A 25,553-nucleotide genomic window follows, 5' to 3' on the forward strand; every position below is an offset into this window, starting at 1 on the left:
CCCACTGCCCCTCCACTCCGTGGGCATCCGTGGTGTCCAGCCAAGGGCTGGCTCCTGCCTGCTCTGAGCCATCACCCCCTGCTCCACACCACTGCCCCCTTCCCACCCCCCTTCTCGGGTTCAGGGGCTCCCCCTGCTCCCACTCTTGGGGAACTGTTGTTTGCCACCTTCCCTGAGAAAAGCTGGGTCACAGCCCCCCCAGAATGGCTCCTGCCCTGAGGGAGCCCAAGGGTCACTGTGCCATGGCCAGACTTTGGGGACAGCGCTGGGAGGCTGCTCTGTATGAGCAAGGGTGCCAGGTGCTGGTGACATTGTGCCCTGTGCCACGCTGCCAGTGCAGTGACAGTGGGGACACCTTCAGGGTGGCAGGAACACGGCCTGTTTCCTTTGGGGCTGATGGCATTGCCTGGAGTTGGTGACCTGTGGTGGCTGGAGGGGATATCAAACCAGCCCAGGACACGGTGCTTGGGGACAGCCACCTTTGGGGACAGATGAGGACACTGCAGGGCGCTGATGCTCAGCTCTCCCTGTCCACGAAGCCCAGAAGGAGCTGAGGCAGCCCAAGGAGCCCTGCTACCCCACACGAGCAGGATTCTGCATGGGGACAGTCCAGAGGAGCCCTGCAGGAATTCATTCCAATAAAGAGGAGAGGCACCCGCTTCTCCTCTCACTGGGACGGGGCCCGAACAAGCAGTGCCACCCCATGCCCAGAGGTGCCCCGTGCCCTGGCATCCCTGGCAGGAGCCATTCCCAGCGCCGTGTCCCCTCGCTGTCCCCATGGCCAGGGCCCCTGGGAGCGGAAGAGCGGCGGCAGCGGCAGCATCTGTGCGGGCAGCTGCCGGCCCTGCCCCGCGCCGCCCGTATAAATAGAGGCAGCGAGCGGCAGGGAGCTCCTGGCAGCCACCATGAAGGGCCTCAACCTGCTCTGCTGCTGCGTGGCCTCGCTGCTGCTCCTCGGCACCGCAGGTACGGCCACACGCCGGGCTGGGGGCACCCCGGGGGCTGGGGGTGCCCCAGGGCTGGGGGGCTGCAGGGTTATGGGGTCTCTGTGGGGCTGGGGGTGCCCTTGGGGCTGTGGAGACTCTGTGGGTGCCTCTGGGTGCCCGGACTTATGGGGTCCCCATAGGGCTGGGGGTGCCCTTGGGGCTGTGGTAACCCCTCAGGGCTGGCAGGTCCCCATGGGGCTGGGGGTCCCCACAGAGCTGGGTGTCCCCATGGGGCTGTGGGTGCCTGTGGGGCTGTGGGAACCCCAAGGGGCTGTGGGGTCCCTGTAGGGCTGCAGGTGCCCATGGGGCCGTGGATGTCCGTGGGGCTGTAGGTGCCTGTGGGGCTGTGGGTACCTACAGGGGGTGCCTGTGGGGCCAGGGCTGCCTGTGGGGCCGTGAGCACCTCTGGGACTCTGGGTGCCTGTAGGCTGCAGTACCTGTGGGTCTGTGGGGGTCCTGTAGGGTTGCAGGCAGAATTGTGGGTGCCTGTGGGACTGAGAGAGGCTCTGGGGCGCCCAGCGAGCCCGACCTGGAGCAGGACAGGGTGGCAGGGGCACAGCGGGCCGGGCTCCCCAGCAGCTTTTCCAAGGCTGCAGAGCCACCCTAAAACGCGCAGGGAAACGTGTTGGGGGGCTGTGGGCAGGAGGGGAAGGCGGGAGGTGCAGATTGGGGTCCCTGCTACAGAGCCACGCTGGGCACAGGGGCCGCGCTGCCGCTGCCATGCCTTGAGGCAGTGTCACCTGTGGCGGCCGTGGTGGTTGATTTGGGACTGTGAGGACGGGTGGGGGTCTCTGAGGACCCCGGATCCCCCTCCCCGGGCTGTGCCATCCCCGCTCCTCACGGCGCTGCCCGGCCGGGTGTCCCCGGGGCGGCGCGGCATCGCTGGTACCCTTGCTTGCCCTTGAGTTAATTTGGGCTGGTTCTGTGCCTGGCCGCGCTCCGGCGGCCGCGCAGCCGGGAGCGGGGCTGCTAAGAATGGAAACAGCCGTGTAAGGGGACACTGAGCCCGGCACCCCCCCGGGCACCGCCGCGGCCCCGCGCGGGCACCGCAGCTGCCGCTGCCAGCGCCCGGCACCCCCGGCCCCGCCGAGTTTTGGCCTTTTAAGGGCATCTTGGGCCCTTCTCGGCAATGAATGGGTTTGGGGGCCGGCGACACACCCCGACAGAGGTGGGGTGACCTCCGTGGGGCTGCGGGTGCAGTGTGTGCAGGGGGCTTGGGAAGGGGTTCTGCGGGCATGGATGGTGGCTGGTGCCACTCCAAGCGGGGCTGGTGGCCTTGTGGGACATCAGGAGCTTGTCTCCATGGTGGGTGACCACCAGCCCATGTCTGGGTTTGGCTGAGGCTGGCATGGCACAGCACTGGGATCCCCCATCCCAGGGGAGGCTCTGGGCCAGGAGCACATGAGGGTCTGGCAGCCCCAGGACCAGCTCTGAGGGGTCCCCCAGTTTTATTGGGGGTTTATTGAGGGTCACCTGTTTATTGAGGGTCACATATTTCACCCCAGTGCTGTGGGTTTCCAAAAAAGCTCTAAGCACTGGCACGTCTCCTGCCCATGCTTCTGCTCCTCAGAGAGCAGTGGGATTTGCAGGATGAGTTTTGCTTTTCCTTTGGCGCCAAGTTGAACTCTCAGACCCGGCTCCTTTGGGGTGCAGGAAGTGGCTTGGAGGGGATTTTTTTTCCATTTTTGGGACATGCCTTCCCATTCAACCCTATTAGTGCCTGTGGGGATCCCACCGGGCTGTGGGGCTGCAGGTGCCCATGGGAAGAGAAGGGGTGAAAGTCCAGAACCAGGGGCTTTGTTGGAACATCACAGCAAGGTGTGGTCCCTTGGGTTTAGTGGCACCTGGGGCTGCCAGGACCCTGCCACCATTCCCAGAGCCTGGGGGTGGGAATTGCCCTGTGCCTGTGCCCTTACAGCCCCACTGAGGCAGCTCATTGCACACTTGGCTGGGGCTGGCAAAGCTCCCTGGGGTTGCTGGAGCCTGGCAGGGAGCAGCACCCACTGTGGGGCTGGGCAGTGGCTCATGGTGAGGGCACTCACCCACTTCACCATCTGCTCCTGCCCTCAGGCAGAGCCCAGCCATCCCTTCCAGGCTGGGGGGCCCCTGTGGCCACCAGCAATGGGCTACAGGGCAGTGCCCAGACACTTGGCCCTGGGCATCCCTTGGCTCTGCAGCCATCATGGGTTTGAGTGGGAGGGCAATTCCAGGCTGTGCCATCACCACCGCTGAGCTGAGAGAGGACTTGGGGAAAGCCCTGGCACAGTGGTGTCCTCCTGCAAGGCACTGCAGGGCTGGCACAGACCCCTCCTGGTGACAGCAGAGGGGTCTGTGCCAGCCTCAGCTCCTGGGAGTCCCTGTCCTGCCTCATCCTGGAAGGTGTCACCTCAGGGTGAGCTCCAGCACCACCTTCTCCTGGCATCCTGGGGTGTTCTCCACCACCTTGGAATGTGTCACTTTAGGGTGGCCTCCACCTCCCAGGCCAGAACATCTTGGGAGCAGGACTGTGACACCTTGTGTGGGCTCAGGGCCCTGAGCACAGCAGCCATGGGGACACCCCACCCTGACCATCCCAGGCCAATGGCCCCACAGTAACCAACCTGCCCAGAGGTGGGCACCCCTAGGGACTCCTCTCTGGACTTGTTCCACCCTCCAGCACCAGCACAGCCATGGGCAGCACTGCAATGGGTGTGTGTGAGAAAGGGGCTTGGGGTGCCTCGGGTGTGCTGGGTGCTTGTGCCACCTACATCCCTGTCACACCCCTGGTGCCTCACCCCAAGGAGACCCTGATCCCTGTGGGTGCCCATCTTACTCCCAAGGTGTTGGCTGAGCAAAGACAGGCAGATGCCAGGCAGGTTGGCTCTGCTGTGGCACCCTCTCCATCTGCCATCCTTGTCCCAGTGTGTAGGTGACATCCAGCAGGGCAGGAAGGCCAGGAGACCTGGGGTGGCAGCAGGCTGGGAGGGCTGTGCTATGCCCAAGGACAGCACTCCTGCCATGTCCCACTCCCTGTGTCCCACTCGCCAAGCTGGTGAAATCCCAGCCTGGCCACTGGGTCAGGGTGACCAGGTTGCTTCTGGAATTGCTGTTCCCCGAGCTCTGCAGGAATAGCAGCAGCCCAGGGCTGTGCAGGGCTCCATGGAGCTATTTCCAGCTCATAGGGACATTTCCCTTGTCAGTGCCTGTTGGAGGGAGCCCTGAGCTCCTGTGCTGGTGGGGGCTGCAGGGGAGGCTTGGACAGGCACCCCGAGCCAGGATGGGGTGCTGGCAGTGGCAGCATGGCCCTGGTGCCAGCTGGGCACCCTTGGGGTCACACAGCCCCGGGTACACTGCAGAAAAGGGCTCGGAGCTGTGTGGCCCTGTCCATGTGCTGGTGTCACCATGTGCTGGTGTCACCAGTGCTGCCACTGCCAGGGCTGGGACCCCCACTCAGCATGGCCAGGCAGGGTCTGCCCCCACATTCCCCTGGGTTTGGGGATCTTGTGGGACATCAGCCATTAGAATCCAGGCTGGCAAGTCCAAGGGGTGACCAGGAATGCTTGGGATGGCCCAAGGAGGGATGGGCAGCCAGGAGGTCTGGCCTTGAGTGGACAGATGTCCCTCAGGGGACAGCCCTGGGGTGGGTTGGTGAAGCCTCCCATGGCTGGAGGCCAGGAGCAGTGAAAGCTCTTGGACACCCTTCCTCTGGAAGAAGGAGCTCTTCCAGCCCCAGCCATGCCCAGCAGGTCCCTCGGGTCCCCCAGCACTGCCCCAAGCTGCAAGGGACACCGCAGGTGGATGTTCCTCGATGTACAGAGTGACATCTGCCTGTGCCAAAATACCTGACGTGTCCTGGCCCTCTGCTCACTGATGGACCCAGATCTCCTCAGGCAGGAAGCAGCAGGTGCTTCATCTCCCACCTTCCTCATCTTTGTGTCTTCTGCAAGTCAGGGTTCAGGGTCCCTTACAGACCTTGAGGGTGGGCAGACAGTGCAAGGAACACCCTGCAGCAGTGATTCCCTATTTTAATCTCTATTCAGAAAGCTCCAAGCCTGGTTTTAATCCATTTGGTAGCTCCTGGTGATGTTTCTTTACCATATACTAATAAAAATATAATATTGTTCTATTCAACCATTTACAGAAACCAAATAACTTCATAATTTTTTTTAACTAAACTTAAAATTTTCTGTACAGATGAGGTCAAGTTAGTTTGACAAAAGTGTTTCCTGCACTTCCTTCCGCATTGGAAACCCAGAATATATTTGCTTTATGCTGGATTTTTGGGATCATGAAGCTTCTGGGATGTGATGATGTGTCTGGGCATCCTGGGTTTTGGGGTGCACAAAGATCTGGAGAGCCAACCCCATCCTCAGCCCCATCCTTGTGCTTGTGTCCTCTGGGCTGCTTGAACCCTCATGGGACACTTACCTTTGGAGGTGTTGGCCCAGCTGACCCCAAAGTGGAGCTGGGGCCGGGCTCCCCCTGCTCTGATGCTGGGCTGGAGGAGCCCTGGGGGGATGGCCCTGAGCAAGAGGGAAGAGCCTGGAGAGAAGGGACATCACTGTCAAAAGGGGTCTCACAGGAAACGTGGGGTCTGCACCAGGTCCAGCTGGAAAGTCCAGAAACTCCCTGACAGCTTTGTGTCCAGTCAGTTTCCACCAGGTTTTAAAGGGCTTTGCCAGAAAAAAGGTAGGGTTGGGTATTTGGGATACGAGGTCTCGCCAAGATTTCACCCAGGAGGACACGGGGAGCACAGGACTTGCAGGAGCCAGTGGATAAACCCCCAGGGAAGCAGGGATGGGGAGCCGGGCAGGGGAGGGGGGCGTGTGAAAAGCCATCCCCGCAGCCCTGCCATCGCCGGCCCCACGCTCACGGCTCCGGTTTCTGCTGGAGGGGGAGAGAGTCCCTCCAGGGCCACCTGTGCCCATCTGTCCCTTCTCCCCGTCCTCCTGGAGGACCCGTTTTGCTGTCAGATCGCTGCTGTTCCGTTCGATGCCGTGCAGGGATGGAGGGGACACCGCGATGTCCAGCCATCCCCTCCTTCCCGCACAGGCTGTTCTGGGTGCAAACCCGCCTCGGCACCCTGTGCCACCCAGAACCGCGCCCTGGGCTCTCCATCCCCGCTGTCACCCCCTGAAAAAGCGTCCCCTGGCAGCTCATAACACTCCCAGCACGAGAAAGGGGCGGCAGGGGCAATTCAAGCCTCACAGAGAGGTCAAGTCCCCGAGGGGAAAAGGGCGAGGTCTCCTCTCCGATGCCACCCATCTGCTTGGCACAATGCAAGGTGCGAACACGGGGAGCCCCAGTGTCACTTGACACCCACGGGGGCCCCCAGGTGGGGACGTCACCCTGGGCTGGCCCCGGGGGCTGCTCCTCCCGGTGCCCCGGTGCCCCGTACAGTTGCCGTGCTGTATTTTTAGCCTGCCGAGGGTGTTAAGCCCGTAACCTTCGGCCCATTTTGCACTCATCGGGCCGCCATGTGCAGGTCAGCACAATTCACCCTGGATCGGGCGGCCATGTAGGGGAAACAGGGAGAAGGAGGTGGAGAGGGGACAGGGACTTTCTGTCAGAGCTTGAAGGTCACAGGAAATGAAGCCCGTGAGCAGCACGGGCCAGGGACATCCCCATCTGAGCCCTGGGGGATATTTCCCTTTTTCCTCGAGGGAGGGCTCGTGGTGGGCACTGGCGCTGCTGTTGTGCCAGGCCATGGTGGGTGATGGGTCAGAGGGGGCACACAGAGCCCACACAAAGCCCTGAGGGCTCTCAGGGTCTCCTCTGCCTGGTCCTGCCCTCCTCCTCTGCTTTGACCATCACTCCTCTCCCAGCTCTCCAGGTCACCAGCTATTTTGGGGCCAAACTGAGAATATCCCATCAGCTGAGGGGACCCTCTAATGACTCGGGCTGGTTCCCAGGCCACCGGGCCAGGCAGGGCCATGTTGGCCCCAGCCACTCACAGCTTACAGGTCAAATATAAATATTTCATTTCAAGAGGCTCCTGCAGGGTCCCAGGGGTCTTCAGGAAGGTGATCTGAAGGAGCAGGGTGGAAGGGAGGGGTGTGGGAGTTGCCCACAGCCATCTCCCTCCATCTGGGAGCTGGGCTGGGCACCAGCAGAGGACAGGGAGGTCAGCAAGGCCAGAGCGAGGGTGACCTGTGCATCCAGTTTGGGCAGGGTGAGGGGCTGTGGGGGCTGTGGTGGCAGCGGCTGCAGCTCTGCTGTGCCAGGGAACCAAGGGCCACTGGCAATGAGGGCAGGCTTGGGGCAGCCTGTCCTTGCCAGTGCCCGCTGCTGGCATGGCACGAGCCTCCCAAGGTGACCTGACCCCAGCTCACAGCCCCACCAGTGCCATGGAGGTAAAACCACCCCCTGGCATCCCCAGGGCAAACTGGGCTGAGGGGTCCCACACTGACCCCAGCCCAGCTCCCCCTGTGCTCGGCCCTGTGGCCAAGCCCACTGAGCTCCAATTTTGGCAAAGTCCTGCTGGGCACAGTCCTGTGGCTCCTGCACGGACATGGAGCAGGAGCCAGAGCACAGCACTGGCCGTGCCCCTCTCCTCCTGCAGCCTGGATAGAGGTGGCCTTTTTTCCTGCTTGGCTCCTGCTTGCCAGCTGGAGTACAAAGGAATTATTTTCCTCTGAAACGCTCCCCTGGCACGAGACGTTTGGGGGGATTATTTAGACTAGCAGCAACTGTTTGTAACAGAGACAGTATAGCCGTGATCTTTTATTTTTGGCACCCGCTGACTGATGTTAAATTGCAGTTGGAGCCTATGGAAAATACGGATGGATTCTCCTGGGCCACAGAGCACACTCATTGTGTCCCCAGCAGCAGCACGGCGTGGCACATGCTTTCCTAGTGAAGGGACACTTACAATAAATAGCTCCTCAGCCCCGTGGCCAGGGTCAGGCAGATTCCCATGCTGGGCAGTCCCTCATGCCAGGAAGCCCCTTCCTCCTCCTCCTCCCCCTCACTTCACCGCCCACCTTGGCTGTGGGATGTTCTCTGGAGTCAGGGCTGGGGAAGGACCCTTTTAACCTGCCAAGTGCCCACAGCCCCTCAAAATTTGCCATTTTTACTCCTTCCCCCATCTTTAGGGCAGCTTTGCCACCTTCCTGCAGTGCTTTGGGGTGGGCAGCCCCAGTGCCAGGCAGCCAGGGCTGGTGGAGCCATAGAGCCCCTGCCAGCTCCGCTTTGCCCCCACAAACATCTTTGCACCCAACTTCTTGCGACAGGGACAGAAAATTGAGCTGGAGCAGGCTTAGGGAAGAGTTGAAACCTCTTGGTAGCAGCCACAGCTCAGGGCCCTGGCAGGCAGGGGACTGACTGAGCTGTTCTCATCGTTTAGAGCCGCGCGCCCCTGGCACGGGCCATGGGGATGGTGCTGCCCAGAGCCCCCCGCCCGGCACGGAGCCCCCGCTGCAGGACAAGGCACACGATGGCAGCCCTGAGGAGGAGCAAGACAGTGGCACTGCCAGTGCCTCCGTGCCTGGTGTCACCGAGGAGGGACACGGAGAGGGGGAGGAAGAGCCAGCAGGCAGCCTGAGGAGGGGCCTGGGGCCAGGGGACAGCCAGACAGAGGAGAGCAGCAAGGAGCAGGGCCAGGAAGAACAGAGCTCAGGGGAGGAATCCGTGGCAGCTCATCGTGGAGGGAACCATGGGCCGGGCACACAAGATGACATCCATGCCCAGGAGGATGAGGAGCCCGGCACAGAGAAAGGAGGCTCTGAGGAGGAAGGGCAGCCAGGGGAAGAGCAAACTGAGGAGCCAAGAGCAGCATCTGCTCCTGAGGGAGAGGAGGAAAGGGATGAGCAGAGCTCAGAGGAAGATGACGAGCAAGGAGAGTCTGAGGAAGGTGAACACGAGGAGTCTGAGGTAGATGGAGACAAGGAAGAGTCTGAAGAGGGAGAGTCTGAGGAGAAAGAATCTGACGAAGATGGTGACAGGCCAGAGAATGAATCTGGAGAGAATGACAAGGAAGGAGCCGGCACTTCCAACAAAAAGAACCACAGCAAACCAGCAGCTGCTGGCACAGGAGAAGCCAGGGATGGCCCTGCCAGCTGCCATCATCCACCCTGTGGGGATGCAGCAGAAGACCCACCAGCAGCAGTGGAAGACCCACCACCAGCAGAAGACCCGCCAGCAGCAGTGGAAAACCCACCAATGGTGGAAGATCCACCAGCAAAAGAAGACCCGCCAGTAACAGAAGACCCACCAACAGCAGAGGACGACCCTCCAGCAGCAGCAGACCCCCCTGCAGTGGCAGAAAACCCCCCAGCAGCAGCAGCAGACCCCCCTGCAGACAAGACCCCACTGGCAGGAACAGAGGTCCCCAGCACCACCGAGAGCCAGCACAGCCAGATAGGTTGGACTCTTTTCTTGTGGGTGTGCTGTAGCAGCAGGAGTGACCTCCCATCAACCCGGCGGAGCTGAGCTTGGCACGTTAAACCTGCCCTAGTGCATGGCCCTCTCCTAACGCTTCTGCTTCCCCGCCCGCCCTAACAGCGCCCGGCGTGGGCAGCGAGGCCGCAGCAGGATGCCCAACACGCGGGCACTCATCGCAGTGGTGCCAGCACTGACTGATGCTCCCCTCTCGCCACTCCAAGTCCATGATTTCTCCTCAGGGATGTGGACATGGATAAAATGTTTAACCTCCAGGCCCCTTTCAGCACTCGCAGATCTCTTAAAGACTCTTTATCCACCACCCACACAGTCCTCTGGCTTGGGCAGGGGCAGGATGCTCCTGGGACGGATGGTGGGACTCCCAGGATTGTGGGGCTCCTCTCCACCAGTTCTTGGCTCGTAGGGAAGGTGTGAAGAACTAATCCAGGCCAATGAGCTGCTGAGGCACCAGCCCTGCTCAATCAGTGAAAGGCTAACTAGGGGAAAGGGACACCCTTCACCACAATTTCCTAGAATTATTTGTAGACTTTGGCCCACAGGTTGGGCAGCAACCTTTGGACCCAGATTAGTATTTTTGTTGTTTTCATCTGTAATGTCCCAGCTCAAAAAGCCTCCCATTTTACCCAAAAGATAAACCCAGTTTGGTCTCTGTGTCTTCACTTGGCAAGTCAAAAGGTCTTCCTCAGCCCAACACCCAGTAGATGCTCAACACAGTCTCAGGGCTTAGTGGCGCCCTGCTTGATCCTGCTGTCCCCAAACCCCTGCTACAGTCCAACCCCAAAAAGCTCTCGGAAGTTCCTGGTGTGCCAGCGCCTCCATAGCAAGGCCACCATTGTTTCCCTGTTTGGGGGCAGTGGGGTGCCTTCCCCAGAGGAGGCAGCTGCCTCATGCTCCTCATGCCTGGCATGGAGCCATGAGGGACACGGCGCTGTGCAGAGGGCAGGGGAACACGGGGACAGAGGTGGGGTGGGAGAACTGGGAGGGAGCAGCCCCACTGGCAAAGGTGGGCCAGGCTGGCCTGTCCCCCAAGAGCCAGAGGCAGCCCCAGCCTGGACCCCACATCTCCAGCTGACCCTGCAGGTTTCTGGGGGAGTGGGCAGCACCCAGCCTGCAGCCGGGGCCGAGCCCATGGAGCCGCAGCTGCCGGGGGAAGCACCAGGGCCCCGCTGGGCAGCAGCTGCCGCGTGCTCGTGCTACATCCCAGCCCCGGGAGCCCCTTCCAGGCACATCCTTCGCATTCCCCACGAGCAGCCAGCCCCTCCTCGGAGCCAAGCAGTTGCCCATGACGCTTCCCCCAGCAGGCAGAGCCCTGGCAGCCTCCAGGAGCCTGTGCTAAAGGGAGAGCGCGTGGCATGCCGAGGGTGACAGTGGCTGCCGTGGGCATGGCGTGCCCGCAGGCTCGGGGTGTGTGTGTTCCCCGTGCCCTCTCCCTGGCAGTCGCTTGTGTGAGCTCCTGGGTGGGTTCCCCCTCCAGCAGTAACAGGTCTCCTTGTTTGCTCCTCCAGAAGAGGTTGAAGATGCCAGCGAGCCGACCAAGCGTGACCGGTCCCACCTGGAGAACACCCTGAAGCTCAATGAGGAGAAACCTGCCGATGATGTCTCAGGTGAGGAGGCCGTGCATGTCCTGCACTAAGGCCATGGACAGGATTTTCCTTCTCTTGTGTTTTGATTTTAACCTTGCTCCTTGCAGGTCTAGTAATGCCAGATTTTCAATAACAGCCCTTTGGCTGCTCTTGGGCTAATGTATTTTAGGTATTTTAAGGACATCACTGAGGGCATACAAGAATTAGGAGGGTATAGAGGCTGGAAGATGCAGACAGTGAATCAGGCACATCCCTGCTCAAAGAAACCTGGAGCAACTTGTGACAAAGGGTTGGGATTTTTATTCCAATTATATATTGGGTTTTGCTGCTCTAAGGTTTGCTTCTGCTGGCCCCACTGGCAGTTTGGGCTGGAAAGGCAGTGATAAGAGATACTGTGGAGAAAGCTCCTCCTCTTTTCTAGCAAGCAGCTCTGGGGCCATGCCAGGGGGCCCTGGCATTATGGTGAAGGGCTTTTTGGGACTGTGGGTGTTGAGTGCTAACCAGCACTTAGGAAGGATGCTCCTCCCATCAGCTGCTGGGAGCAGATGGGGACAGTGCCCAGTGGGAAACATTAGCAGGGGAGAGGCATCAAAATCCTAGAACAGTTTGGGTTGGGAGAGATGGTGAAGAACATCTCATCCCACCCCTCTGCCATGAGCAGGACATTTTCCATAGACCAGGCTGCTCCAAGCCTCGTTCAACCTGGCCTTGGACATTTCCAGGGATTCAGGGGCAGCCACAACTCCTCTGAGCAAAATGTGGCTGGGATCAGTTTGGCCAAGATTTCAGCTGTAAGCCAAGTCCCTTGATCCATGACTGGGCCACCCTTGGGACCTGCATGGCCCCAGGAGGGTCTCACCCAGCCTGGTGGGGCTTGCCTCTCACCTGCCCCCATGCTTTGCCCCCCAGGAGTACTGCAGCGGCTGAGGAAGATCTACCACTCCTCCATCAAGCCCCTGGAGCACTCCTACAGATACAACGAGCTGAGGCAGCACGAGATCACAGGTAATGCCACGGGCACTGGGGTCTCCAGCACCAGCAGGTCCCTGGGATGCAGATAACAGCACAGAGAGCAGATCATGGGCAGATAACAGCACAGAGAGCAGATCATGGGCAGCCTTGGACTGTGTGTCCTCCTTTGCAGCTTCCCAGGGAGTCCATGAACACACTGGGCTTAGAGGCCATGCCCTAGTGAACCCAGCAGCAGGAATTCCTGCCTCTGCCTCAGCCCATCTGCTGTCAGGGCCATCTGTGTGGGCTGAGCACTGAGCCCTGCCTGCCTCGGGTCTCCCACCTGCTCAGCATCAATGCCCTGTACCCCTGCCAAGCAGAGATCATGGCCCAATGAAACAGGCTTGGCAAGGAAGCTCAGGACCTCTCAAGGCTGGGGATGAGCTTCCTGGGGGTGGCAGGAGCTGGCATCCTTCCTGCTGGGTACAGGACACAGCCATGTGGGCAGGGTGTTCCTCAAGCTCCACAGCCTTCACTCATCCTGAGAGCTGGAGTTTCCAGCCCTCGGCAATCTCAGGCACAATGGATGGGGTGAGCAGGTCCCTGTGGCCCCTGGCATGGTGTGGGCTGAGCCAGGTCACACATGTGTCCCTCCACAAGAGGAAAGTGCAGCCCTGTCCCAAGATGCTTACAAGATATGGGAAGTTCTTGTGACCCAAGAAACACCAGCAGCCTCATTTTCCAAGCACAGATGGCTCAAACCCAAGTCTGACTTCCTTGTTCACTGCAGTAATTCTCCTCTGAGTATCTATTCAAGCACAGGAGCCAGGGCCAGATGTCTCCTGAGTATCCAGGGGCTGCTGGAGTCCCTGCTGCCAGTGTCCCAGGACTTTGTACCCATGTCACCCTCCCGCCAAGGCCCTGAAGTTGTTCTCCTCATCCTGCAGCTCTGCCTGCCTCCCCAGGTGTCCAGGCCCACGGTCCTGGAGCCATGTCCTCCCTTCTGTTGAGGCAGGACTGGGATACACCCTCTCCACAGATCTTTATTCTACAGCTGGCCTTGCTCCACCAGCACACAGGTGCTGTGAGGTCCCACCAGGTGCCCACACTCAGCTGGGACACATCCCTGTAGAGAGAACTGTGGCTTTCCAGGCATCCCTCCTGAAACTCCTGAGTCTGGGTCAGACATTCTCTAAGCAGGCTTGGACATCTCCCTACCCAGCCAGGCCATCTCCAGCGTACAGGCAGTGAGGAACACAGGGAAGTTACCCTGTGGGAGGGTAATTGAGGTTCACATGTCCTGATTGTCACTCCATGGCTGCTGGCCTGTCCCCTGGCAACACCCCAACTTTTTCTCCAAGCTGCTCTGGTGTTTGATGTTTGCTGTCAATTCAACCTGGGACACAGTTCAGGAGGATGTTTGGGGTTACAGGGGCAGCTGGTGGGCTCTAACCCCCCTTTGCTGTTCACAGCCAGAGGATGCAGCCCCCAGCCACAATTTCCTGCCCTCGGGATGTCCTACCCTACTCCTAATCCATCCCATGCCCAAGCAGCCACTTCCCTGCTCCCCTTTTGTGAGGAAACAAGTGTTTGAGTGTTCCCCAGGCTCCTGCTGGCGTTCTCAGCTCCTGAGGTTCACCATTGACTCTGTTGTTTTCCCAGCTTCTCTCAAATCCAGCTCCTGAGCAGGACTCACCTTGGACAGCAGGTCCTGGTGTTCCTCCTGGCCTCCCCTCAACACTCCATGGCCTGTTCCACCTCACTGTGAGGAGCAGCCACCCCTCATGCTGACAGTGCCCAGGCCAGGTCCCAGCACACAGCTGTGTCCTGTGACCCTGGAGCTGGTGACCCACAGTCCCCTCCTGCCCCCAGGGAAGGGCACAGGGATGCTGCACTGCCTCCAGTCCTTGTCTCAGCTGTGAGACACCCTGGCCATGCTCCCCTCCAAAAAATTTGTACGGACACCAAACTTCTTGAATGATCTCTGACAGCCCAGCCATACCCTGGCACGCACAACCCTCTCTAGAAACCTCCAGCTCAGCAGTTTACCTTTCATACCCACAGATCCAGCCTCCCCAGCCCTCATTAGCAGTGTAATCAGAGAAACCTGCACATTAGTTACAGGGTTGGCCCAGGGAACTCTCTTGACCTTGGAGGGCAGGTGAGGACACGGTGGAGCTCAGGGAGCCTTCTCAACACTTCCCCTGCACAGTGCCCGTGTCCTGAGCGGGTTCATCCCATCAGTGCTGTCCCCGCAGGCTGGGAGGTGCTCCCAGCTCCCCCTGTGCCCCCTCTCCGTGGTGGGGGGAGGCTGGAGGGCACAGAGCTGCCGGCTCAGCTGGCTGGGAGGAGCAGGACAGCTGGGGGAGCTTTGGGGCAGGCCTGTCATGGAATATGTGTGACCTTTGGAGGTGTAAACCAATATAGAGGGGCGCCGTGGCAAGCACCCTGGCCCCTCCATTACGTGGCAGCCTTCCATTTTGTCTCCCTTCCCATCAGCTCCTCTCACTGCAGTGTAATCCAAAGAGCTCCTCTGCTCCCCACAACATGTGAAAACTCCCATGGAGTCCTGTGGGAGCTGTGGCTGTCACCATCAATTCTGACTTGTCAGGGTGCATCTCAGAAAGCTCCCACACACCCTCTGCTTCAGCCTGGCAGATGCCATTTCCTTCTCCCTGCCTGCCACCCTCCCGCCTCCCTGCTCTGCCATCCCACGTGGATGCAGACATGCTCTGCCTGGGTCCAACTCTGTGCTTGGAGGGACTATCCCTAGCTGAGGGTGAGGGATTCTCCCAGTCCAGCCATGGAAAGCTTGCTGTGAGGTCACACCGGGTGTTGGTGCATGCTGGTGACCCTAATTACTGATGTATGCTAATTAGCAAGTGTCCCTGTGTAGAGAACGACCTCCCAGATGCCATCACCAGCCGCAGGGGCTGGGTCCGGGTGACCCTGTCACTGGGGTTGTCAGGACATTGCTGGGTTGGTGGCTGTCTAACCCTGGCTTGTTGGGCTCCGTGTGCTCGGTGGGTGATGCCAGGGAAGGCAACAACCCCTCAGAGCAGGAGCTGGGATGCAGAGCCACATCCCCACCCTGCAGGGCAGACAGGGGTTCAGTGCTTGTCCTGGGAGCTGCAGGCTGCTCCCAGGCTGTAACTCCTCGTCTCCTGCTGGGAATGTGGCCATCGGTTCCCTCCTTGTCCTGGAGCACTCCCGGGCTGTCGCATCCCTCCTCGGACTCACGGTTCCTTTTCTCTCTCCCCGTGTCCCTCGCTAACAGCTTACCCCGGACGCACCCTGGGCTCCTCGGCCACAGGTTGGTATCGCCACCTGCTCCCTGCATGCTGCCGGCGCTGCTCCGCTCTGCCTCCGCTCTCCAGCTTCCCCGGGCTCCTGGGGAATGCCCGGGCACTGCTCTCGCTCTGCGCTGCCCTGTGGCACCCCCGGGCTCCCGGGCAATGCAGCCGCGCTGCCCAGGCACCGAGCAGGGCCGTACCGCCATCCCCACCGGGACAGTGTCCCCAGCCCCTCCAGAGCCCGCACTGGGCCCAGCCTGACTCAGTGTATCCCAACAGCGACCTTCCCTCCAGTCCTCACCTCGCCCAGGCTCTGACACCTTTCCCTCTTGGTTTAAGAGTAAGAGGCAGAATATTCCTCAGGCCAGGGTTCAAAGGTGTTTCTGGTAGCCCTGTGAGAGGGAGACGAGCCTCCCTTTATCAGTCTGGAGAAAGGGAGGCTCAGGGGGGACCTTCTCACTCTCAACTCCCTGACAGGAAGGTGGAGCCAGGTAGGGACCGTCCCAGGGAACAAGGGACATGACAAGAAGAAATGGCCTCAAGTTTCACCTGAGGAAGCTTGGAAATATTGGGAAAATTTCTTCAGAGAAAGGGCTGTCAGGCCCTGGCACAACTGCTCAGGGCAGTGGTGGGGTCCCTAATCCTGGGGGGATTTAAAAGCCCTCTGGATATGGCACTTGGGGACGTGAATTAGTGGTGGCCTTGGCAGTGCTGCAGGAACATTTAGAATTGGTCATCTTAGAAGGCTTTTCCAAGCTAAAGTATTCCATGATTGTATGTGTTGGATCTTTAAGTTGATCTCTCACCCACGGCACAAACTGGAGGAGCCCAGATGACAGCTCCCCTATAGAGGGGATCTCTTCCCACCCTTCACCCTCCTACGTGAGAAACTTTCCTGAATGTCCACCCCTGATCCCACAGCAGCTGTCCCAGTAACACGGGCTGGCCCCTGCCCAGCTGAAGCCCGAGCTGGCTCCTCTCCCTGCCTATCTTGCTCAGGGTGTGCTGCCAGGTCCCCCAGGAGGATCAGGAGATGGGACACAGTCCAAGAAATGCCAGCCAACACCCAGCCCTTCCCCTGGGCCTGGTGCTCAGCCACGGGAACAATGTTCCTGCAGGGAAACCCCATCTTGTGTCCCTGCTGTCCTGCCCACGGCCACGCTGCCACACTCTGCCAAGCCAGGCTCCTTTGGGCACGGCCACACAGAGCCCTGCTAGTGCCTGGAGAGCCCCTGGCTCCCTGCAGTGCCAGTGTGGCAGCAGGGCAGAGGGCTGGGGCTATTTATAGCATATTCCGATAGCTGCCTTATCTCATCTCGGGCTCAGGCGCTCGCACACGTGCTGCCAGGGTGGGCACAGCCTGGGGGCACACGGGGAGGCACAGGCTGCCTCAGCCACGTGGGCTGGGCCCTCTGGCTCTGGGCACACGTGTTGTCAGGGGACTGGTGGATCTGGAAGCTTTGGGAGCAAGGGGTGCCCCCTCCAAGGGTTGCTGGATCCGTGCCATGGGCACATGGCCGGTGGTGTTTGTGGCACAGGGTGGGACAGAAGTGTGAGTGATGTTGGGAGTGTCCCCAGGTGTTCCAGCCTTCCTGGGTGGCTTGAGGACAAAGAAGAGCTTGGTGCCTGTGGCTCAGTAGGAACCAGGATAGGAAGGAGGTTTTGCTAGGTCCTCTGCTTTGCTCAGCATCCTCAGGACAGGCTTGCACTTGGGGGAGAGGCCACACCAGGCACATCTGCTGGGCTTGAGGACAAGGGGAAACAAGGCCTTGCCCAGGATTAATCATAGAATTATGGAATGATTTGGAAAGGACCTTAAAGCCCACCCAGTTCCACCCTCTGCCATGGACAGGGACACCTTCCCCTAATCCCAGGCTGCTCTAAGACCCATACAGCCTGGCCTTGGACACTTCCAGGGATACAGGGGCAGCCACAGCTTCTCTGGGCAACCCGAGCCAGGGTCTCCCCACCCTCCCAGGGAAGAATTTCCACAGCTTCTCTAGGCAACCCGAGCCAGGGCCTCCCCACCCTCACAGGGAAGAATTTCTTCCTAAATCCCATTGAACCCTGCCCTTTCTCACTGTGAGGCCATTTCCCTGTGTCTTGTCACTCCAGACCCTCATCCAAAGTCTCTCCAGCTCTCTTGGATCTCCTTTAGCCACTGGAAGGGGCTCTAAGTTCTCCCCAGAACTATCTGTTCTCCACCCCAGAGCAGCAGTGCTTCCAACCAAGGGCAGCCTGGCACTGCCACATGGCAAAACCTCACAGAAAGCCACTGCTCTAGGAAAGAAAACTATTTGGACAGCCGAACTGCTCCTATGCCAGAGCTGAGCAGCCCAAGCAGAGCCAGGCTCTCTGGAGGGATGAGCTTGAGGCTCGTCTGAGCTTGAGCTGAGAGCGAGCAGCCACAGGGTGGCTGGAGAGAGCCGCTGTGATGGAGCTGCCGCCATCCCCGCCCGGCCGGCAGCGAGCCCGGCTCCTTTCTGCTGTCCGGGCCGTCAGGCTGACCCGAACTGCTGCTGACAGACATGGGGACACAGCAGGGACAGATGCCAGGCCAGCACCCTCCCGGCTGGGAGATGCCCCCTCTCTGCCAGGGAATCCATACCCGGCCCCACATCCTCGCAGCTCCTGCACTGCCTGCAGAGTTGCAGCGCCTGGCACTGCCCACGCAGCCCATGGGGGGCACAGAGCTGCTCGAGGCGCTGTGGGTGACCAGCCAGGGGGCTGTGCCCACCTTGGCTCCGTGCAGCAAAGCCAGAGCTCACAGGTGCCCACATTCACACAGTCACACCTGGCCAGGGCTGTGTTATGAAAGAGCACACAGGGACCCACCCCAAACCTCTGGCACAACATCACAGGGATAATGGTAATAATAACAACCATCCTAACCTAATTAAAGCTGGCAAGAGAGCAGAGCAGCGGCGACAGAGCAGCAGAGGAATGATTAATAATGAGAGGCCAAGGTTTCAACACTTGTTTTGGTCCCATGTGAGAAGACAAGGCTGGATTCCTGCAGCTGCCAGGCAGGGAGTAGGGTGCAGGAAGAGCCATGCATCCCCTGCTTCAGAGGTGCTGCTTTGTGAAGGAGGGCTGAGCTGTATGGATGCAGCAGTGCCTCGTGGAGAGATGTCCCAGCCCATTCCCTTCCCCAGAGGTGACACAGTGAGCCTGTGATGGGCAGGCACAGCAGGAGCAGGTTGGAATGCTGTCCCCAGTGCCTGCTCCCATGGCCAGGTGGGTTCAGTGTGAAGCTGCCATGCAGGGCCCTCCAGCACCCTCGGGGCAGGACCTCAGCACCACGGGGGCTTTGTGGTTTCCCCCACCTTGGAGAGGGATCCCTGGCCTGCTGGAATGCTGCTGGCTCCTGCATGGGTGGCAGCCATGGAGCACCAGGGGCTCTCATCTGCCTCATGGAAAATAGTTCTGCCTTAGGCATGGGGATGAAGAGAAGGTGCTGAGGGCAGCAAAGCTTGCTCAGGGCATCTCCTTGCCTTGGGCCATGGGGAAAGGCCCTGCTCCAGCTGAGATAGCAGCTCCCAGCTCCTCTGGTGTCATCCATCCCCTGGCTGAACTCCTGCTAGCAACAACAGGATGGACCCTCTCCCACCCTGAGCATAGGATGGGGTTGGTTTTCACCAATGGGAACTCACCCAGCTTTATTTCCATTCTTGTCCTGTTTATTCTTGTCCTGCTTCAGACTCACAGGCTCCTGTGTGTCCTGGGCACAGCTTGAGGGCTGGCACAGGCCCTGGGCTCCTCTGGCTCCACTGGCTGCCTACCTGGGCTCCTGGGGGCTGGGGGGTTGAGCAGTGTGGTCACAAGCTGATTGCATGAGTCCTGTTTGAGCAAGGATTGCTCCTGGGGGCGCTGGCTGCGTGTGTCCAGGGACCTCTGTGCTCCTGGACCGATGGCATGGCACGGGGACAGGTCACCATCCTCACGGAGAAAACTGTGTGACTTGAAAAACACAGGATGGAGACTATAGCTCACACTCCTTTTGCCTTTCCCCAAGCCCAAAGCGGGGCTGTTTGACCTCCCCACACCCAGCTGGAGCCTCACACCCAGGCAGTGACCTCCTGTTCTGCCGGAGGGTCGGGAGGCACGGCCCGGGGGTAGATCCCAGCGAGGGCATGGTGGAAAGGCTTGCAGGCGGCTGGCTCGAGGCTCGCACCGCGCTTCCCAAGCCCTGCGCCGCTGCTCCGGAGCCCACGGCAGCTCCCTGCGCACGGGGCCCGGCACGGCCCCCTCCTCCTCGGCACGGCCCGTGCTTTGCGGCGGCTGCCTTCAAACAACACCCCCAGCCCGCAGCCAGCCCCACACTCACCCGGCTGAACCTGAAACAAACCGAGACAAGGCTTTAAACACCCTCCGTCGTCTAAGAAGGGCTGAAGCTCGAGGGGGGCTCTGCCGCAGAGCACGGGCCCGTCCCGCTGCCTTGGCTGGCGAATGGCTGCTGGCGGCCCCAGGGCGGCTGATCCCCCGGCAGCAGCACCGCGCCGCTCACATGGGATGCTCGTTACAGCCGCGAGTTCATCGCACGGCGGCGACGGCTATTGTTCCTTCACTTCCTCTTGTTATTTCCCCTCTCCGCAGATGGGGAGATCACTTCCAAGCCTATGGTGCTATTCCTGGGACCGTGGAGCGTCGGCAAATCTTCCATGATAAACTACCTCCTGGGGCTGGACAACACTCCCTACCAGCTCTACACAGGTACCGCACTCACTGCTTTGCCAAGGGGGTGCCGACACCTGCATTTGCACATCCCTGCAGTCAGCAATTCCAGCCGTGTGTCTTCAATCCCTCCTTACAGCCGGGAGGTTGGGATCTGCTCCATGACACCTGGCTGTGGTGCCATGGAGGGAGAGGTTCCCCATCACAGCCTGTCCACCCTTCCAAGGGTGGAGGAGAGCATCTCTCCCACAACATCCTCATCCCGCAGCACAGGGCTCACAGCTCCCAATGCCAAACCTGTGAGCAGCAGTCATGTCAAAAGGGCAGCTCAAAAGGGCTTTCTCTTCTCCCCATCCCTCCTCATGTGCAGCCAGCTAATTCGCCCTCCCAGGAGAAATGCCATTCCCCCTCGTTCCTTCCTGCTCCCACGGATGCCATCTCACAGCTAAGAGCAAGTGTCCATGGCCAGATCCGTGCTGTGGTAATGAGAGCTCCCAGGAGATGGTTCTCCATGACACCTTGTGCAGTCAGGCCACTTCCAGAGAAACCAGTCCCTACAGAAAACAACCCCATGACGTCTTCCCAAGAAGTCAGGGCAGGAATTTCATGCTGTTTGCCTTGCCCCTGAATCTCTTGAGAAGCACGCGATGCTCTCCATGCTCCCAGTCTCAGGCCAGCCCCGTGGTGTCCATAGCCTGGCATGGATTTCATGCCTCTGCTGCTCCTCTCGTTGCTGTGCAGGGGCAGAGCCCACCACCTCCGAGTTCACTGTCATCATGCACGGCCCCAAGCTGAAGACCATCGAGGGCATCGTGATGGCTGCTGACAGCGCCCGCTCCTTCTCGCCCCTGGAGAAGTTTGGGCAGAACTTCTTGGAGAAGCTGATTGGCATTGAGGTCCCCCACAAACTGCTGGAGCGAGTCACCTTCGTGGACACGCCGGGCATCATTGAAAACCGCAAGCAGCAAGAAAGAGGTAGGGGTTCACTGGGTTCATCTAAGGGACCCCAGAAAAGATGCTATGATGATCTGAGGTGACAAAGGTGGCTGAAGCACAATGGAGTCCTGACAAAGCACAGTCTGCCCAGGACAGTGGTGGAGTCACCATCCCTTGGGGGGATTTAAAAGATGTATGGATGTGGCACTTGGGGACATGGTTTACTGGTGGCCATGGCAGTGCTGGGGAAATCGTTGGACTCAGTGATCTTAGAGGACCTTCCCAACCATAATGATTCTCTGATCCTGTGATTCAGTATCTGCTCACAGGAACATCAGGAACCTGTGGTCAGGAGCAGGGAGGAGGAGGGTCTGGAGATAAGGGTGATAGAGACAGGCAGTCACAGGCCCAGACACCCATGAATGGCTTTTTGTGCCAAGAAGCTCCAAAGTGTTTTTAGCATGTGAGAAAAAGGCTCTAGGCTACAGGGGAAGTCTGCTGGTCCTCACAACCCATGCAGCCAAATGGGGACTGAGGCACAGCAGGCTCACAGTTTATCAATCCCTTGATGAAGGCACTCATCCTGCATTGGATTTCTCTGTTTCCTCTCCTCAAGGTTACCCATTCAACGATGTGTGCCAGTGGTTCATCGACAGAGCCGATCTCATCTTTGTTGTCTTTGACCCCACAAAGCTGGATGTGGGCTTGGAGCTGGAGATGCTGTTTCGTCAGCTGAAGGGCCGTGAGTCTCAGATCCGAATCATCCTGAACAAAGCTGACAGCCTGGCTACCCAGGAGCTGATGAGAGTCTATGGTGCCTTGTTCTGGAGCTTGGCTCCTCTCATCAATGTCACAGAGCCACCCAGGGTGTACGTTAGCTCCTTCTGGCCCCATGACTACCATCCAGAAACCCACAGAGACCTGTTCCTCAAAGAAGAGATATCGCTCCTGGAAGATCTCAACCAGGTGATTGAGAACAGGATGGAGAACAAGATTGCCTTCATCCGCCAGCACGCCATCCGGGTGCGCATCCACGCCCTGCTGGTCGATCGCTATCTCCAGACCTACAAGGACAAAATGACCTTCTTTAGTGATGGAGAACTGGTGTTCAGGGACATTGTGGAAGATCCTGACAGGTTCTATATCTTTAAATCCATTCTGGCAAAGACCAATGTCAGCAAATTTGACCTCCCCAACCGCGAGGCTTACAAGGACTTCTTTGGCATCAATCCCATCACCAGTTTTAAGCTGCTATCTCAGCAGTGTTCCTACATGGGAGGGTGTTTCCTAGAGAAGATCGAGAAGGCCATCACCCGTGAGCTTCCCGATCTCTTGGGAAGCATCGGCTTGGGGAAGAAGCCCAATGTCCTCTCCTGCGACGTCACTGGCTGCGGCGAAACCCCAAAGAATCGCTACAGGAAGCCCTAAGGTGATCCACAACCCAACTGTCCACATGTTCCTACTGGTGAATGAGCTTATGTCTTATCTGTCCAAGAAGCCATGGTTTGTTAACCCTTTGAGTGCCGCGCTGGCAAAGGCTACCGTATGATGAGGACTTTTGAGTCATTGACGTCGATGGCAGGGGAAGATGGGTGGGCATAAGGAAGAGAATAAAAACTGTGAATTCCTGACATTTTATCTTTGTTCTTTTGAGTAGAAGGCAATGTTTAAGCTGTAAGTATGAGCAATGCATGGGCAGGACTGCAGCTGCTTTTCCACTGGTGCCAAGAGTGCGTGAAGAGGAATTTCAGCCTCTGCATCCCTGAAGCCATGAGGGAATGAGAACAAGGGCACAGCTTGAGAACACAGGGGAGAGCAGTGACACACTAACCCAGGCATCACCGGGAGCACTGGTCAAGGAAAGAGAAGCCATGTCCCAGCTGTTGTTTTCAGGCATAAACCTGCTACAAATCTCAGCAAATATTGATCTTGTTTTTATTTCCGAGACCTCTAGGTCACCTGGTGAGTTCTGTTTTCACTTGAAAGCTCAGTTGATTTTCTACAGCCTTCATGTGGGTGTTTGACTTAAGAAGGAGCATTTGAAGGGACACTTGTAGCTCCAGACAGGCAGCTGTGATGGGATTTGCAAGTCCATGGCAAAGGAAGAAATGGAGTGGAAAGGAGCAGCCATCACTGGCTGAGCTGTGCTGGAGGAGGAGGGCCAGCACCCCAAACCAGATGGTCCCACAAGGAGATGTGAGCAGGGTTTCCTTCCCTGGACCAGCACAGAAGAAGGCACTTCATGCCTATGTGTGTCATTAACCTCAAAACCCATGCTAGCAAGTCTTGTCTTTAGACCAGCAGGGCTCCAAGGTTGAGGGTTTGGCAGTTTGCCTTTGTTCAAGTCCATGTTGCTCTTTTCTCAGTTAGCCCTCCGTGGTTTTGTGCTCTGTGGAGGGAGGCAGGAAGGGGGGTCATTAAGCTGTGAAGTTAAAAAGGTCACATCCCTTTTGCCTACCTGCTGATCTGTCCTCCCCAGGACAGTCCAGGCAGGTTTCTGGGGATTGCTTTCCAAACTCCTCCCTTTTTAGCCATTTGTTGGCTCGTCTCTGAGCATCGGTGCTCAGTCCTGAAGGAGTATTGCTTTGGAAGCACCCGAGCAGGGTGAAGTTCCCCATGGACATCTGACCTTGAAACTTGGCCCTCATGGACAGCATTGCTGTCTGCCAAGCTGAGCCCAAACCAACCAGGTGATAGATGTCATCCTGGATGGAAAACCGGCACCTTCAAACCCACCAAGAACCTGCTGAAAGTCCTTCCTCCTGCCAAACACCCACAGCAAGCACTGCTCTCCAGGAAACCTCTGGAGAAAAGGGACAGAAGCAAGAGGACATGGAGATGCTGGCTAAAGCAAGAAAAAGGCAAAAGGAATGAAAGAGGGAAAGAGAAAGCTGGGAATGGAAGGCTGCGTTGTGATGGGGAGGGTGTGAAGGGCATCTCCACATGTGCAACAGGAAGTGAGCTAAGGCAGGAGGCCTGGGAGAGCTCCGTGTCCCCCAGACACTGCAATGAAGAGGTGCTCTTGAGTCCAGGTGAGTTTGAGGGGATGCTGCTGCAGGGACCTGAATGTTCCTGGCCTCTGCTTCGAGGTAGGACTTGACATTTGAACTAATGAAGCCGAGACTGAAATCTACGTCCAAGCACAGGGCAGGGCGTGGTTAAGGAAGAGGGATTTTGCCTGCAGTGCAGAGGGAGCAGAGATGCAAGGGAAGGCAAGCAGTGCCAGGGAGAGCAGCACCCAGAGCAGTGTGGAGAGAAGGGATGTGCTTGTGAGTCTCAAACCTGCTCCATTGCTGCTGCCCCTCTGCTGCAATTCCTTCTTTCTTGTCCGTGATCCCGTTGCTCATCAGTTTTCCTCTCCATCTGTCGTTCACTCTCCTCTGTCACACTGGTCTGCATGGTTTTTTAAGAGCTAATGGAATAGAATCACCAAGAGAAACTGGCTGATGTTGTCACTGTTCCTGCTATCACACTGTGTGTCATTGTCACAGAAAGCAAAGGCCTTTAAACATTTCTGTTTGCAAGCACTGTATTGCACCATCTCTTTCCTAGTTCCTCTGTCACCCTAAAGCCCATGGGGTACCCAGGGAAAGGCCCTCTGCCCCACAAGAAGTATTGACCTTGAAGGCACTGAAGTGCTCTCAGGCCACTCCCATCGTTCTCTCCACCCTTTCTCTGGTTTCCTTTTGCTTTATTTTCCAGTCCTCATTGCCTCCTCTCCTCCCTTCCGCTTCCCTGCAGCACCTGCACGCCCTGTGCAAAGCCCTGGTGCCTGTGTGCGGGATGGGCTCCTCCATGACAGCCAAAACCCTTTCCCCCCAGTATGGCTCTTTTGGGTTTTCCTTCCAAAGCCCTGGCACTGGGGGTCTGTTCCCTGTGGCACACACTGACCCAGCTCCGTGCTGCCTCAGGGAGAAGCCACCACTGAGATGCCTCCTCTCCCACGGATCCAGGTGGCTGTCAGTCCCAAGAGGATTGCAGTTCCCTGCCCAGTTCTCACTGAGCTTTCTCAGGAGACCTCTGGGAATCTGGGAGTGGAAAAATGGGGAGCAGGGAGACATTTTCATTCTGCTGAGAAACTCAAAGCCCCTCAGAATTTGGGGGAGTGGAACATCTTGCCTAAGAGCTTCATGGGAGGGAGGGAGCTGGGACACAGGCCCTGTAGATGCCCGTGATCATGTGCATTGGGATAAAACTGTCAGCTTGAACATCAGCCTGTCTAATAAAACCTGATATTTTCCAAACACACTCCCTGGAGATGCTTGTTTTGTTTCTCCTGCTGGTGTGGGAGAGAGCACTGGGACTGGGGTGGATGAGGGGGTGTAGCTGCAGGGAGCAAGGTAGGAACTCCCATCTCCTTCCCTGCACCCCAGCTTTGGCCTCTGTCCCTTGCACAGGACCTGCCAGCCATGCCTGAGTCATTTGGCTGCTTTTCCAACCTGTCTCCTTGTGCCATACAGGCAAAGCAAACCCCAACTTTGTGCCTCAGGGCAGTGCGATCCTCCCTGGTGAGACAGATCCCACCTGCCTCAGCACATGCTGTCAGGGCACCATGACAGAAGGCAGGGGTCAGGGACCATGGAGGAGAACCCAGGATTGGGGATCACAGCAGAGGGCAGGGTTGGGGATCATGGAGGGAGACAGGGATTTGAGGAACTTGGACGAGGACAGAGGGGTTGGGATCCCAGCAGAGGGCAGGAGGTCAGGTACCATGGAGGAAAGAGGGAGGTTTGTCCTTCTCCATGGATGTC

The 25,553-nt window shown here is 58.5% G+C and overlaps 1 protein-coding gene across 1 annotated transcript; it reads left to right on the plus strand.

The window, feature by feature from the left end:
• The first annotated feature begins 885 nt into the window (after positions 1 to 885).
• SRL (sarcalumenin) lies at positions 886 to 22,757 on the plus strand. The gene is made up of 6 exons (XM_064726013.1): positions 886 to 966; positions 10,871 to 10,969; positions 11,858 to 11,953; positions 19,789 to 19,905; positions 20,608 to 20,841; positions 21,419 to 22,757. The coding sequence occupies exons 1-6, from the start codon at positions 906 to 908 to the stop codon at positions 22,228 to 22,230; spliced, it is 1,419 nt and encodes a 472-aa protein (XP_064582083.1). The 5' UTR covers positions 886 to 905; the 3' UTR covers positions 22,231 to 22,757.
• Positions 22,758 to 25,553: the final 2,796 nt, after the last annotated feature.

Source organism: Zonotrichia leucophrys, chromosome 14, assembly GCF_028769735.1.
Source record: "Zonotrichia leucophrys gambelii isolate GWCS_2022_RI chromosome 14, RI_Zleu_2.0, whole genome shotgun sequence".
Lineage (NCBI taxonomy): Eukaryota > Metazoa > Chordata > Aves > Passeriformes > Passerellidae > Zonotrichia > Zonotrichia leucophrys.

Coding starts and splice junctions, on each gene's coding strand:
- SRL (XM_064726013.1), top strand. CDS start 906: ATGAAGGGCCTCAACCTGCTCTGCTGCTGCGTGGCCTCGCTGCTGCTC. Junction 10,970..11,857: donor ACCTGCCGATGATGTCTCAG/GTGAGGAGGCCG, acceptor TTTGCCCCCCAG/GAGTACTGCAGCGGCTGAGG. Junction 19,906..20,607: donor TCCCTACCAGCTCTACACAG/GTACCGCACTCA, acceptor GTTGCTGTGCAG/GGGCAGAGCCCACCACCTCC.